General features: G+C 45.3%; 1 protein-coding gene across 3 annotated transcripts in view; it reads left to right on the top strand.

Annotated features, from left to right (window-relative positions):
* LOC143287670 (alkaline phosphatase-like) overlaps positions 1 to 15,660 on the top strand; it is a 40,147-nt gene extending 24,487 nt beyond the window's left edge. For all 3 annotated transcript variants that reach the window (XM_076595844.1, XM_076595845.1, XM_076595846.1), the window contains exons 5-11: positions 1,177 to 1,352; positions 2,389 to 2,499; positions 4,842 to 4,944; positions 6,617 to 6,751; positions 7,338 to 7,529; positions 14,105 to 14,221; positions 15,008 to 15,660. In XM_076595844.1, coding sequence (XP_076451959.1) covers positions 1,177 to 1,352; positions 2,389 to 2,499; positions 4,842 to 4,944; positions 6,617 to 6,751; positions 7,338 to 7,529; positions 14,105 to 14,221; positions 15,008 to 15,348 — 1,175 coding nt within the window. In that variant the 3' untranslated portion in view covers positions 15,349 to 15,660. The remainder of the gene's footprint in view (positions 1 to 1,176; positions 1,353 to 2,388; positions 2,500 to 4,841; positions 4,945 to 6,616; positions 6,752 to 7,337; positions 7,530 to 14,104; positions 14,222 to 15,007) is intronic.
* Positions 15,661 to 15,981: the final 321 nt, after the last annotated feature.

Below are 15,981 nucleotides of genomic sequence, written 5' to 3'. Positions count from 1 at the left end.
ACAACAACAAAGCAGACATATAAGATACAAGCAACGTCCCACTTACCCCCTTCCTTAGGTCCTCCGTGGGACGAATCAGTCCTAAATTGTCCCCTGGGGAACAAGTCCGTGTCCTAAAATGTCCAACAGAGAACGTTCTGGGACGTCCCTCCACCCCACACAGCCCATCATGCTTCGGTCCCCCACCGACATCATTTGAAAATCTGTATCTGTGCGTTAATTGATAGCTGACAGAATCTGCCCTCTATTTCCTCTATTTCTCTGTTCGGCTTCCCATCCTCGGCAAAGATGCTCCCTATGTATATTTGAACTCTGTGGTTTATTTGAGCATGCTGTCCGTTGATGGTGACATCCAACTTTGCGGGGCAGAGCCCTACTGAAGTGACCTCTGTCTTGCCTATCATGGATGATCTTCATACCACAGTGTTTGCAGCTACTGTTCAGTCTGTCTGTCTGTCCTTGCAACCGTTCTTTGTTTTCATTTAGGATGCTTTGGTTGTCGGCAAACAGCAGTTCCTAAAGGGACATAGACCTTGGGGAACATAGTCATTCCCTGTCCACATGTGTCAAGCTGTCAAGGTGACAAATATTACTTCAGGAAAGTCACGCCATATGAATGCCGTCTTTAAATGCTCGTTCTTTTCAGACACCAGAAAAGCATTCTTAAAACCATTTTATTGTAAACGACCGAACACACTGACATTCAGTACGCTCTTTAATTCCCCGAAGTAAAAAGTGTTGTTGAAGCTGGCAAATTTTTGAAAATTATTATTGAATCTGTGCGATGATTCTGATGTTCTTATTCTTTTTTCTTATGTCAGGATAACAGTACTAAACTGCTGATTGTTTATTTGCGTTTGTGCATGTGGGTCCTGCAGGTTTTCTTTTCCTAGGGTTCCACTGTGTGTGCCCCCCTCCCCTCGTCCCCCCGTCCGCCCCCCCCCCCCCCCCCGCCCTTTTTTTATTTTCTTATTTTATCTTTCTTCTTCTTCGTGCGATTGCACGTCTCGAGGATGTAGGCCTGTTTTTCCCTTGTGTTTCCATGTACGCAAATAGGGTTTCTCGGATTTAAAATGTTTTTGAACCTTTGCTTTGCAGATGTTTTTTTTTCTATTTATTTTCTGTGAGATTCCTTACTCGAATTGTGTACCCTTGCCTGTCTTGTGCTACTGGCAGGTAAATCTGTTGGCCTGGTCACCAACACCCGTATCACCCACGCCACCCCGGGTGGGGCCTACGCCAACACGGCGGACAGAGATTGGGAGGGGGACTCTAAGCTGTCCGACTCGGCACGCCAGCATGGGTGTCGGGACATCGCCCGTCAGCTGATTGAGGACTACTCCGATGTACAGGTACGTGTGTGAGTAAGGGAAGAAATGCATGGGTCTTGGTTTATCGTGAAGGATTCGTTGTTAGAGAGAGAGGGTGAGGTCTTCTGTGTCTGTGTATGTTTTTGCCACCTTTAACGTCCTTTCACAGTTTAGTGATATTGTTCGAAAACATTTATTTGCTTATTTATCATCATTGTTGTCTTATTTATTTATTTATTTATTATTATTATTATTTTATTATTATTATTATCATTACTACTACCTTTTTTATATCATAATTATTATTTATTTATGTAAGCTTATCTATTATTTATTCACCTTTTTTTTCTCAAGGCCTGACTAAGCGCGTTGGGTTATGCTGCTGGTCAGGCATCTAGATGTGGTGTAGCGTATATGGATTTGTCCGAACGCAGTGACGCCTCCTTGAGCTACTGAAACTGAAACTGAAACTGCTCGAAAATAAAAGTTGCATGTGGCGTGCGTGGGGGTGGAAAGGCGATAGGAAGAGGTGGTGGTGTGAATGAGAGAGAGAGACAGAGACATAAAGAGTGGCAGAGGTTCAAAAAGACCAACGAAAGATTGAACAGCAAAGTGTAACTATCTCAAACATTTCTACAACAACAGCAAGTACGCGTGTATGTTTTGTAATACTTTTTGTTCGAAGGGCATTCGAACGAAATTGATAATTCAAACTTAGACTATTGGTCTGACTTTGTGTGTGTGTGTGTGTGTGTGTGTGTGTGTGTGTGTGTGTGTGTTTCTATCTGTCTGTCTGTCTGTCTTTCTATTTCTCCTTTCTATCTCTCTGACACACACACACACACACACACGCATACACACATATATATATATATCTACAATCTCTCTCTCTCTATCTCCTTCTATCTCACACGCGCACACCGCCCACACACAGACATGCACTGCAAGTAGCGAAACGCATTCATTGAGACAGAAATCAGCACACTTTGACACTTCCTCGTGACTGAAGCTGAAACTGAAACTGAAGGTGAAACTGCTGGGGTGGGGTGTGGGTGTGTGTGTGGGTGGTGGTGCACAGGTGATACTGGGGGGAGGACGTCAGTACTTCCTGCCCAACACCACCGCTGACCCCAACACCGGAAGTCCCAATACTGCCCATGGGCGTCTGGACTCCAGAGACCTTACTGAGGTACTTACAGGCGGCGTCATGATTATTGATGCATATTGTCTGTTTTTTTGTATTATATTTCTCTTCGTCTATATCTGTCTTCTCTGTTTGGTCTTTGTCTGTGTTTTTCTCCTTTTTGACTCACTTGTGTAAACAAAGTGAGTCTGTGTTTTAACCCGGTGTTCGGTTGTGTGTGTGTGTGTGTGTGTGTGTGTGTGTGTGTGTGTGTGTGTGTGTGTGTGTGTGTGTGTGTGTGTGTGTGTGTGTGTGTCCGTGGTAAACTTTAACATTGACATTTTCTCTGCAAATATTTTGTCAGTTGACACCAAATTAGGCATAAAAATAGGAAAAATTCAGTTCTTTCCAGTCATCTTGTTTAAAACAATATTGCACCTCTGGGATGGGCACAAAAAAAATAAAAATTGAATCCTAATTATATGCAAACTGCATTTACTGTTATATTTATATTTTTTGTATTCTCTAAACTTGGCACTTTGATCTGATATTCTGACCCAACAACAAGAGTAGTCATTATTATCATTTTCTGTTCAAACAGGAACTTCTTTTGCTAAGCATGGAAGTTTTATTTATTTTGCAAACGTTTTGGTGCAGATAGTAAAATAAAGGGAAATTACTCTGTAATTAATGCTAGGGGACTTAATCTGCTTTAAACTGATCTTTCTCATCTTAAACATTACATTCTGAAATCATACTCAGTACATAAAAAGCTTGGATTTTTTTTTAAAGTGTAGCACAAGTGAGTCTTGAAGGCCTTGCCTCTCTTGTTTTCCTTTTCTTTTCTGTGTTTATGGGTGACTCTGTGTCTCTTGTGTGTTTGTCTATCTGTTTGTCTTCTCTGCTTCTCTCTGTTTCAATCTGTTTCTCTGTGTCTGTTTGTTCTGTCTGTCTGTCTATCTCTGTCTGTCTGTCTTCCTGCCCCCTTTTTGAAACAAGTCTGCACACCATAGGCCTGTATAAAAATTGTAATATAATACACACATGCTCTGTATTTTGTCGCGACTCCTATAGTTATAAGCCAGAGGCCTGACAACTAAAACAATCTTAAAACTTTAACTTTTGACTTGGATTCTCTCGCTCTGTCTCTGTCCCAGTCTATTTCTCTGTGTGTCTCTTTCTCTGTCTATCTCTCTGTCTGTCCGGCTGTCTCTGTCTCTCTGTCTCTATCTGTCTCTGTCTGTCTATCTGTCTCTCTCTCCTCTCTCCCTGCTGGAATGTATCACTTAACTGGTCAGCACACTGACTCAACACGAGCCGGTAAAATAGCTGTCTGACAATGATATCATTTTTTGCTAATATATATATATATATATATATATATATATATATATATATATATATATATATAACACAAAGTCACCATCAGGTATCACTGGCTGATTTAATGTGTCCATGTCTGAGTTCTTGGCGATGAAATCGAATTAAAAAAAAAAAAAATTCAGTTCAGTCTGTATCATTTCCTTTCATCCCCCCCTCTCACGCCTTATAGTGGATGTATCACCAGATGTACTGTATCAAAGTTAAGTGTCTGTCAGAAATTGCAAAATGATCATATTCGGGTATGGTATAACACTTTGGAAAAAACAACAACAACACATTAATAAATGTTTATTTTGAAGAACAAAATAAAACTAAATTTTAAAATAAAACTAAATCTGAAATTGAAAAATATAAGAGTGTCCAAGGTTCTGCAAGTCTTGCGGATGAGACGGTAAACCGAGGTCCCGCGTGCAGCATGCATTTAGCGCACGGTAAATGATCCTACGGCAACAGAAGGCTGACATTGGTAGTAAAAAAAAAAAAAAAAAAAAAGAGAGAAAAAAAAAATGCAGGCAGAGGAAAAACGATATATACACGGATCACTGCGCTTTCCCCGGGGAGAGCAGCCCGAATTTCACACAGAAAATTATTATGTTATGACAAATATTAAGTACAATACAATATATGCATTAAAATATGATAAAACACCATGCCATACAACACAACACAACTATTGTCTTTGTGTGTTAGTGTGTGTTTGTGTGTGCTTGCATCTGTGTTTGCGTGCGTACGTGCATGTGTGTGTGTGTGTGTGTGTGTGTGTGTGTGTGTGTGTGTGTGTGTGTGTGTGTGTGTGTGTGTGTGTTTGCGCGCGCGCGCGGTGTGTGAGCGTCTGATTTTAGCCTACCGACAATTGTTTTTGTTTTATTTGACTGGTTTTAACATATTCTTATGGTGCGTCTGATCATATTATGTATGTGTTTATAAACGAGCCGGAGACAGCACAGATAAACTTCCATTTGGATTAATTTGACAAAGTATTTTTTGGTTGGTTGTGTGTGTGTGTGTGTGTGTGTGTGTGTCAGGAATGGCTAAACGGGCAGAGGTCCAAGGGACGTTGTGCGTCCTACGTGTGGAACGCTGGGCAGCTGAGACAGCTGAACCTGAACAGCACGGATTACCTCTTTGGTGAGGGGGGCTCGTTTGGAGGCTGGTGATTTCCAGTGACTACTTCTCTTAATTTTTGTTTGATTATTCTATTATATTTCATTTCATTTTTTTAAAGTTATGTTTCATTTCGTTTTATTGACTCACTTGTGTAAACAAAGTAAGTCTATGTTATAATAACCCGTTGTACGGTTGACTGTGTGTGTGTGTGTGTGTGTGTGTGTGTGTGTGTGTGTGTGTGTGTGTGTGTAAACAAAGTAAGCCTACGTTATAACTCGTTGTACGGTTGACTGTGTGTGTGTGTGTGTGTGTGTGTGGTAAACTTTAACATTGCCATATTCTCTGGAAGTACTTTGTCTGCCAATACCAAATTTGACTTAAACATGGAATGAAAAAAACATCTTCAGTCATACCAATAACAAGTTTAAGCCTTCCGAATTTAGCTGCATTTCCGGATCATTAACGGTTTATTTCGTTGAGATTCGTTCCGAAATCTGAAAATTCTAAAAACCGCTTCCCACTGAGTTGCTAGAAGTGTTTGGTAAGAAGAGGACATGACCTCGTTTTTCTTGTTCACATCTAAAAGATTGAGGAAGGTTAAAACGACGGAAGGAGATAGTTGGGCCCCTACCTGGCTGTGCCGAGCGCTTTTCACAGTGGATATAAATTCACCGCCCCGAAGTCAATGGGATCTCTGGTATGGATTAAAAAATTTTTTTTTTTATAGGATATGGATACTTAAAGAGCGCTTGTTCTCGGTCGGAGGCCAAGCAAACAAACACGAGGCCATTTGAAAAAAAGCAAAAAAAAAAAAAAAAAAAAAAGCTACCTGCATGGGCAGAGCCAAATGAGAGCTGCCTTTTAGGCACCCATCTTTCGTTTTCTGTTTCATTTAATCAGGTTCTCTCTCTCTCTCTCTCTCTCTCTCTCTCTTCTCTCACACACACACACACACACATTCATGTTAGTACCTTTAATCTTCCTAATCCCTAGTACGATGAATATTGATGACCTGTGCACGTGAAGAAGGTGTGAGAATGGTTAACTCTCTCCATACGAACGGCGAAAGAGACGACGTTAACAGCGTTTCACCCCAATTACCATCGTCAAAATATTGCAAGCGGAAGGCTCTTCTACTGAAGAGGTGAATGTTGACAAAGAATACCACAATTCTGACGACGGAAGCTAAAGGTAGGGTCATTCAAACACCCACTGGACATCCGAGGGGTCTGTGTAGAAGAGAAAAGAGGACTGGCCGTACTGAGTGAGTTAAGACGCTTATCTACCAATACAGTGTCCGTGGACATCTGGGTTCGATTCCCGCTCTCAACCGTTCTCTCTTGCTCGACTGGAAAATCAAAGTGAGCGTCTGGTCATTCGAATGAAGCGAAAAACACGTAAGGCAGCACGCTACTTGGCGCACTGAAAAACAAACAAACAAAAACAACCCTGGCAGCAAAAAGTATTGCCATCTGACAAAATTTGAAGAAATCCACTCTGACGGGTATACCTCCACAAAAATATACACGCATACACTTAAGGGCTGATTAAGCGCGAGGAGTTATGCATCTGTCACAGGCATCTGCCCAGCAGATGCGGTGTAGCGTGTGATTATGGAATGATCCAGACGCACGCAATGCCGCCTCCTGGAGAAAGTGAAAGTGAAAGTGAAAGTAAAAGTGTGCACGTGCAGGCTTGTTCGCTCAGAGCCACATGGACTATGACCAGGAGAGGGACACCTCTCAGCAGCCCAGCTTGGCGGAAATGACGAGGGCAGCCATCACCATTCTCAGCAGGAACCCCAAGGGATTCTACTTGCTGGTGGAAGGTGTCGTGTTCCTTTCGTTCTATCTATCTATCTATCTATTCTACATTTGTGTATCTTTTTTAATGTATTCTCCTATTTAGCTATCAATTTATCCACTTAGGTTATATTCATCTTTTCGTTTATTTATTGATCCGTCTGTCTAGTTATCTATTTCTCTTTTTACCGATTTCTTTATATATATATATATATATATATATATATATATATATGTGTGTGTGTGTGTGTGTGTGTGTGTGTGTTCTTACATTTATTTATTTATATATTTATTTAGTTATCTATTAATTTATTTGTGTACCTACGTACAAGGACGTACGCACGTACATACGCACGTATGTACATGTGTTTGTATGCACATAATTATGTATATATGTATGTACATATGTATGACAGGCCCGTTTTCATTCATGCTTGCACGCATTCGTTATATATGATCATCTTTATTCATCTATTTCTTTCTGCTGCTTTTATTCATAAAAAAACTCATTTGCTCACTTTGAACTTGCTTGCCTCTTGCATTACGATAATAATCATGATCGACTGATCCGCAGCTTATTTGATTGGAACACTTGTCGCCCAAAACGTGCAGGCGGCAGAATTGACCACAGTCACCACACCAACGTTGCCCACCACGCCCTGTACGACACCCTGGCCTTTGATGACGCCGTGGAGGCTGCTTCCCAACTGACCAGTGTCCAGGACACACTGACCGTCACCACGGCTGACCACTCCCACTCCTTGGTCATCGCGGGCTACGCCAGCAGAGGCAACCCTATCTTCAGTGAGTGAGGTGGGAGTAGGGGAGTTGGCTAGGACCCTATCTTCAGTGAGTGGGGCGGAGTAGGGGGATGGGGTAGGACCCTGTCTTCAGTGAGTGGGGTGGAAATAGGGTAGTGGAGTTGGACCCTATCTTCAGTGAGTGGGGTGAAAGTAGGGGGGGTGGGGTGGGACCCTATCTTCAGTGAGTGGGGAAGAAGTAGGGGTGGGGTGGGACCCTATCTTCAGTGAGTGGGGTGAAAGTAGGGGGGATGGGGTGGGACCCTATCTTCAGTGAGTGGGGAAGAAGTAGGGGGTGGGGTGGAACCCTATCTTCAGTGAGTGGGGAAGAAGTAGGGGGTGGGGTGGAACCCTATCTTCAGTGAGTGGGGAAGAAGTAGGGGGTGGGGTGAGACCCTATCTTCAGTGAGTGGGGAAGAAGTAGGGGGTGGGGTGGAACCCTATCTTCAGTGAGTGGGGTGGAAGTAGGGGAGTGGGGTGGAAGTAGGGGGGTGGGGTGTGACCCTATCTTCAGTGAGTGGGGAAGAAGTAGGGGGTGGGGTGGGACCCTGTCTTCAGTGAGTGGGGTGGAAGTAGTGGGGTGGGGTGGGACCCTATCTTCAGTGAGTGGGGTGGAAGTAGGGGGGTGGGGTGGGACCGTATCTTCAGTGAGTGGGGTGGAAGTAGGGGGGTGGGGTGGGACCCTATCTTCAGTGAGTGGGGTGAAAGTAGGAGGGTGGGGTGGGACCCTATCTTTAGTGAGTGGGGAAGAAGTAGGGGGTGGGGTGGGACCCTATCTTCAGTGAGTGGGGTGGGAGTAGGGGGGATGGGGTGGGACCCTATCTTCAGTGAGTGGGGTGAAAGTAGGGGGGATGGGGTGGGACCCTATCTTCAGTGAGTGGGGTGGAAGTAGTGGGGTGGGGTGGGACCCTATCTTCAGTGAGTGGGGTGGAAGTAGGGGGGTGGGGTGGGACCCTATCTTCAGTGAGTGGGGTGAAAGTAGGGGGGATGGGGTGGGACCCTATCTTCAGTGAGTGGGGTGGAAGTAGGGGGGTGGGGTGGGACCCTATCTTCAGTGAGTGGGGTGAAAGTAGGGGGGATGGGGTGGGACCCTATCTTCAGTGAGTGGGGAAGAAGTAGGGGCTGGGGTGGGACCCTATCCAGTGAGTGGGGTGGGAGTAGGGGGATGGGGGTGGGAACCTATCTTCAGTGAGTGGGGTGGAAGTAGTGGGGTGGGGTGGGACCCTATCTTCAGTGAGTGGGGTGGAAGTAGGGGGGTGGGGTGGGACCCTATCTTCAGTGAGTGGCGTGGGAGTAGAGGGATGGGGTGGGACCCTGTCTTCAGTGAGTGGGGTGGAAATAGGGTAGTGGAGTTGGACCCTATCTTCAGTGAGTGGGGTGAAAGTAGGGGGGGTGGGGTGGGACCCTATCTTCAGTGAGTGGGGAAGAAGTAGGGGTGGGGTGGGACCCTATCTTCAGTGAGTGGGGTGAAAGTAGGGCGGATGGGGTGGGACCCTATCTTCAGTGAGTGGGGAAGAAGTAGGGGCTGGGGTGGGACCCTATCCAGTGAGTGGGGTGGGAGTAGGGGCGTGGGGTGGGGCCCTATCTTCAGTGAGTGGGGTGGAAATAGGGGGGATGGGGTGGGACCCTATCTTCAGTGAGTGGGGTGTGAGTACGGGGGTGGGGTGGGACCCTATCTTCAGTGAGTGGGGTGGAAGTAGTGGGGTGGGGTGGGACCCTATCTTCAGTGAGTGGGGAAGAAGTAGGGGCTGGGGTGGGACCCTATCCAGTGAGTGGGGTGGGAGTAGGGGGGTGGGGTGGGACCCTATCTTCAGTGAGTGGGGTGAAAGTAGTGGGATAGGGTGGGACCCTATCTTCAGTGAGTGGGGTGGGAGTAGGGGGGATGGGGTGGGACCCTATCTTCAGTGAGTGGGGTGGGAGTAGGGGGGATGGGGTGGGACCCTATCTTCAGAGAGTGGGGTGGAAGTAGGGGGGATGGGGTGGGACCCTATCTTCAGTGAGTGGGGTGGGAGTAGGGGGATGGGGTGGGACCCTATCTTCAGAGAGTGGGGTGGGAGTAGGGGGATGGGGTGGGACCCTATCTTCAGAGAGTGGGGTGGAAGTAGGGGGGATGGGGTGGGAACCTATCTTCAGTGAGTGGGGTGGAAGTAGTGGGGTGGGGTGGGACCCTATCTTCAGTGAGTGGGGTGGAAGTAGGGGGGTGGGGTGGGACCCTATCTTCAGTGAGTGGGGTGGAAGTAGGGGAGTGGGGTGGAAGTAGGGGGGTGGGGTGGGACCCTATCTTCAGTGAGTGGGGTGGAAGTAGTGGGGTAGGGTGGGACCCTATCTTCAGTGAGTGGGGTGAAAGTAGTGGGGTAGGGTGGGACCCTATCTTCAGTGAGTGGGGTGGGAGTAGGGGGGTGGGATGGGACCCTATCTTCAGTGAGTGGGGTGGGAGTAGGGGAGTTGGGTAGGACCCTATCTTCAGTGAGTGGGGTGGGAGTAGGGGAGTTGGGTATGACCCTATCTTCAGTGAGTGGGGTGGGAGTAAGGGGGATGGGGTGGGACCCTATCTTCAGTGAGTGGGGTGGAAGTAGTGGGGTGGGGTGGGACCCTATCTTCAGTGAGTGGGGTGAAAGTAGTGGGGTAGGGTGGGACCCTATCTTCAGTGAGTGGGGTGGAAGTAGTGGGGTGGGGTGGGACCCTATCTTCAGTGAGTGGGGTGAAAGTAGTGGGGTAGGGTGGGACCCTATCTTCAGTGAGTGGGGTGGGAGTAGGGGGGTGGGGTAGGACCCTATCTTCAGTGAGTGGGGTGGGAGTAAGGGGGATGGGGTGGGACCCTATCTTCAGTGAGTGGGGTGGGAGTAGGGGGGTGGGGTGGGACCCTATCTTCAGTGAGTGGGGTGGGAGTAGTGGGGTGGAAGTGGGGTGAGGGGTGTGAAGGTGGAGGGAGGGCTCTGACTTAGATGCTCCCGAGGTGGGCCTCCAAACTGACCAGTGAGTTGAACTGTGCGTTGGGTTACGCCACTGGTCAGGCATCTGCTTTGCAGATGTGGCGTAGCGTATAATTATGGATTTGTCCGAACAGAGTGACGCCTCCTTTAGTAACTCAACTGAACTGAACTGAACAGAACAGAACAGAACTGACCTGAACTGACCTGAACTGAACTGACCTGACCTGAACTGAACAGAACAGAACTGACCTGAACTGAACAGAACAGAACTGACTGAAATGAACTTATCTGAATTGAACTGAACAGAACTGACTGGACTGAACTGGACTGGACTGAACTGACTGAACTGACCTGACCTGACCTGACCTGATTGAACTGACCTGACCTGAACTGACCTGACCTGACTGACTGAACTGAAAGGACTGACCGGACCGAACTGAACTGACTGAACTGAACTGACCTAACTGAACTGAACTGAGCTGACTGAACTGAACTGACTGGACTGGACTGGACTGAACTGAACTGAACTGACCTGAACTGAACCGAACTGACCTGACCTGACCTGACCTGAACTGAACTGAACTGAACTGAACTGCTCCCGAGGAAGGAAAGAAGTAAGGTGGCAGAATGAGTAAGACGCTGGTCTGCTGATACGGTGTCCGTGAAGGTGTGGGTTCGATTCCCGCTCTCTCACACTCAGGTTTCTCCCACGTTCCACTGGAAAACCAAACTGAGCGTCTATAGTCATTCGGATGAGACGGTGAATCGAGGTCCCGTGTACAGCATAAACTTGGCGCACTGAAAAAGAACCCATGGCAACAAGATTGTTGTTTACTGGAAAAAAAAAAAAAGACTGTAGAAGAAACGCACTCTGATAGGTACACACTGTTTGTGGGTATGTTAATACACATGCTGGGTTACGTTGCTAGTCAGGCATCAGCCTAGCAGATGTGGTGACCCGTATATGGATTTGTCCGAACGCAGTAACGCCTCCTTGAGAAACTGAAACTGCTTCAGGGTCGTAGGACGCATGAGGCAGTTTAAACTACACTTTCTGTGTGTGTGTGTGTGTGTGTGTGTGTGTGTGTGTGTGTGAGAGAGAGAGAGAGAGAGAGAGAGAGAGAGTCAGTCAACCGTGTCCGGCTAAGACAATCAGAACAGCAGTTGCGGCAACCGACTTTCTGGACAAGAATGATTATGGCGGAGTGTCTTTTCCAAGTTAAATATCCACTCTCTCGGCCAAGACGACTTTAGGACAGTCAGCGTTGGGATAGTCCCGGAAGGCCAGCTAGTAGTCACCAAGGCTGCAGCGCTAAGAGCCAGTGCACTCTTGTCTCCTAGAGCATCATAGTCCATATCTATCTATCTATTTTGTACTTGTATTTGTATTTGTATCTCTTTATCACAACAGATTTCTCTATGTGAAATTCGGGCTGCTCTCTTCGCAGGGAGAGCGCGTCGCTACACTAACAGCGCCACCCAGTTTTTTTTTGTTTTTTTTTTTTTCCCTATCGAAGTGGATTTTTCTACAGAATTTTGCCAGGAGCAACCTGTTTGTTGCTGTGGATTCTTTTACGTGCGCTAAGTGCATACAGCAAATGGGACCTCGGTTTATCGTCTCATCCGAATGACCTCTCTCTCTCTCTCTCTCTCTCTCTCTCTCTCTCTCTCTCTCTCTCTCTCTCTCATAAACGAGTGAAAGATTTGAAATGTATCGAAATTTTACCTCTGATCATATAGTAAAGCGATACCTTTTGTTTGATTTTAACAGACACCTCAGATTTACATTGACCAGATTTAGATTTGGATCTCTGAAGTAAACACACACAGATATCGTTACAAAGCAACATGTCATTCTGAACAATTGTGCCCATTGTGCAAAGAATCAAGAGAGGATGAAGTTCACTTTGTTTTAAAATGCCCTGTGTTGACTGACTTACGAATCCTATTTATTCCCTTAACTCTCTCCATACGAATGGCGAAAGAGACGACGTTAACAGCGTTTCACCCCAATTACCATCGTCAAAATATTGCAAGCGGAAGGGTCTTATACTGAAGACGTGAGTGTTGACAAAGAATACCACAATTCTGACGACGGAAGCTAAAGGTTGGGTCATTCAGACACCCACTGGACATCCGAGGGGTCTGTGTAGAGGAGAAGAGAGGACTGGCCGTACTGAGTGAGTTAAGATATTATATAAATCCATGCTTGTTTCGGTTATGTTTATTAATGGCATCTAACGATGAAAACACCATACGTAGTTTTGCTATGTATCTTTATAAAGCACTGCAATTAAGAGAGACACTCATTTCTTAGATTCACTGATAGTTTGTTGTGAATGACGTTGTATTGTTTATATTACCAATTGCAATGACACATGTAAAACTGTTAGTACCCCCTATTCATATGGGGCTATGGCCTTAATTGAATAAACCATCTCTCTCTCTCTCTCTCTATCTATCTATCTAGGTGGAAGGAAGGTGGCAGAATGGTAAAGACACTCAGCTGCCAATATAGAGAGTCCCGCTCTCGCCCTTTCTCCCAAGTTCGACTGGAAAATCAAACTTGAGCGTCTGGCCATTCGGATGAGACGATAAACCGAGGTCCTGTGGTAAAATGATGTAGATGAAATCCACTCTGACAGGCACACAAGGCCTGTCAAGGGGCGCTCGGTCATGCTGTCGGCCAGGCATCTGCTTAGCTGATGTGGTGTGGCGTATATGGATTTGTCCGAACGCGGTGGCGTCTTCTTGAGAGACTTTATTATTATTATTATTGTTATTATTTATTATTATTATTATTATCTATTGTTATCAGACGTGGTGGACACGGAGAGCGACAGTAACGGGAAGAACTACACCACCTTGCTGTCTTATTATTCTTATTATTCTTACCATCATCATCATCGTCATTGTTATTGTTGTTATTATTAGTAATATTAGTATTGTTGTTGTTGTTGTTGTTATTATTATTATTATATTTTTATCAGTATTGTTGTTGTTATCATCATCATCAGTATTAATTTGTTGTTGATGTTGTTGTTGTTGTTGTTGTTATTATTATTATTAGTATTATTATTATTATTATTATTATTATTATTATTATTATTATTATTATTATTATTATTATTATTATTATTATTCAGACGTGGTGGATAGGAGAAGGACAGTAACGGGAAGAACTACACCACCTTGCTGTCTTATTATTCTTATTATTCTTACCACCACCACCACCACCACCACCATCATCATCATCATCATCATCATCATCATTATTGTTATTAGTATTAGTATTATTGTTGTTGTTGTTATCATCATCATCATCATCATCATCATCATCATCAGTATGGTTGTTATTATTATTATTCATCAGACGTGGTGGACACGGAGAGCGACAGTAACGGGAACATCTACACCGCCTTACTGTCTTATTATTCTTATTAGTCTTACCACCACCACCACCACCATCATCATCATCATCATCATTATTGTTATTATTATTAGTATTAGTATTGTTGTTGTTGTTATTATTGTTATCATCATCATCATCATCATCATCATCATCATCATCATCAGTATTGTTGTTGTTGTTATCATCATCAGTATTTTTGTTGTTGTTATTATTATTATTATTATTATTCATCAGACGTAGTGGATACGGAGACGGACAGTGACGGGAAGAACTACACCACCTTGCTGTACGGGGAGGGGCCCGGATACCGTCACCAGATGAACAGGGTTTCTGTCACCAACCAAGAGAGCAGTGAGTGGAGTCATTCTCTTCTCTCTAGGCGTGTGTGTGTGGGAGGGGGAGAGAGGGGCGTGGAGGAGGGATTGGGGGTTGGGGGGGGGGGGTGGGGGGGCAGATAGGGGTGTGTGTATCGTGTGTGGGGAGGGGTTGGAGAGTTGGGGTGATAGGTGTGTGTGTGTGTGTGTGTGTATAGTGTGTGTTGGGTGGTGGTGGTGTAGTGTGTGTGTGTTTGTGTAGTGTGTGTTGGTGGGTTTAGTTTGTGTGTGTGTGTGTGTGTGTGTGTGTGTGTGTGTGTGTGTGTTGGGGTGAGGAGGAGGTGGGGGTGTGAGAGTAGTTGTGTGTGTGTGTGTGTGTGTGTGTGTGTGTGTGCGCGCGCGAGCGCGTGTGATTTTGCTAATCAATCTGGAGTTTTGGTCTAAAGATAAGAATTTGAGCGCAATGGTTCGGGTCCCACAGTCGCCAGTATTTTCTCCCCCTCCACTGGACCTTGAGTGGTGGTCTGATCGCTAGTTAATCGGCTGAGACGATAAACCATGGTCCCGTGTGCAGCATGCATTTAGCGCACGCAAAAGAACCCACGGCAACAAAAAGATTGTCCCTGGCAAAATTCTTTAGGAAAATCAACTTCAATAGGAAAATAGATAAAATTTCAGGCATGAAGAAAGAGAAAAGGATAAAAAAGAAAAAGAAAAAAGAAAAAAAGGCTGACACTCTCAGTGTAGCGACTCTGTCCCATAGTGGAGATGATGACGACGATGATGTATCATTTCCATCGTCCTTTCCTTTCCTCTTCCCCAGACGACCCAGACTACAAGCAGGAGTCCGCCGTGCCGCTGCACAGCTCCACCCACTCCGGGGAGGACGTGGCCATCTACGCCAAGGGTCCCATGGCCCATCTCTTCCACGGCGTGCACGAGGAGAACTTCATCGCCCACGTCATGGCCTACGCCTCCTGCGTGGGCAACTTCCGCCAGAAAGGGAAGTGCCCGCCACTTCCGCCCGGTGGTTCCGGTTCCGGTTCCGGCACCAACGCGGGAAGTAGCATAGTAGGATGGGATGTTGCCGGGGTTGTTGGGGCTCGAGGCTTACTTATGGTGACAGTGTGCTTGGTGATAGGTTTTGGCGCGATTTTTGAATAAAAAAAAACCAACGGTGATACTTACACACAGACATGTTGAATGTAATAGGTAATCTTATTAAGGAGTTAGAGGTGAGAAAAGGAGCCAGCCAAACAGACAGGCAAACTGATCGAAAAGTTACTAGAGCAATTGAAAACCCAGGCAACACTCAATCAACATTCAAATGATTTTTTTTTTATTCTATGTAAAAATATTGTCTGTTGATATAGAAGTAATCAAACAAAGAATTGTACGTGAACGGAAAACAAGTATAGCATGCATAAATGTATAAACGCGTATAACAACAACAACAACAACTACTACTACTACTACTACTATACAAAAGATGGGGAACAAAATAGTTGGTGGGCTCAAAAGAAAACTAAAGAAACATAGAAGGATCACCAACAGCAGAAACAACAAAGTTTTGCTCGGTCACTTTTTGTCAAAGAACCAAGTGATGACAGACACAAGTTTTTGTTGGTTTTCTTAAAGTTTCCGTCAGGGTTTAACAACAGTTTGCCCCACCGAAATATCTGAATACATCGAAATGACACAATTGGATGCAATACATCATTTACTTTATGAGGTGGTAGACAGGCAGCACTAGCAATTGTTTTTTTTATATTTAAAATGTGACCAAGCGCTATGCTT

This window comes from Babylonia areolata, chromosome 11 (assembly GCF_041734735.1).
Source record: "Babylonia areolata isolate BAREFJ2019XMU chromosome 11, ASM4173473v1, whole genome shotgun sequence".
NCBI classification, from domain to species: Eukaryota; Metazoa; Mollusca; class Gastropoda; order Neogastropoda; family Buccinidae; genus Babylonia; species Babylonia areolata.
The sequence above is the reverse complement of the archived record's forward strand: the minus strand, read 5'-3'. Positions and strand labels throughout refer to the sequence as shown.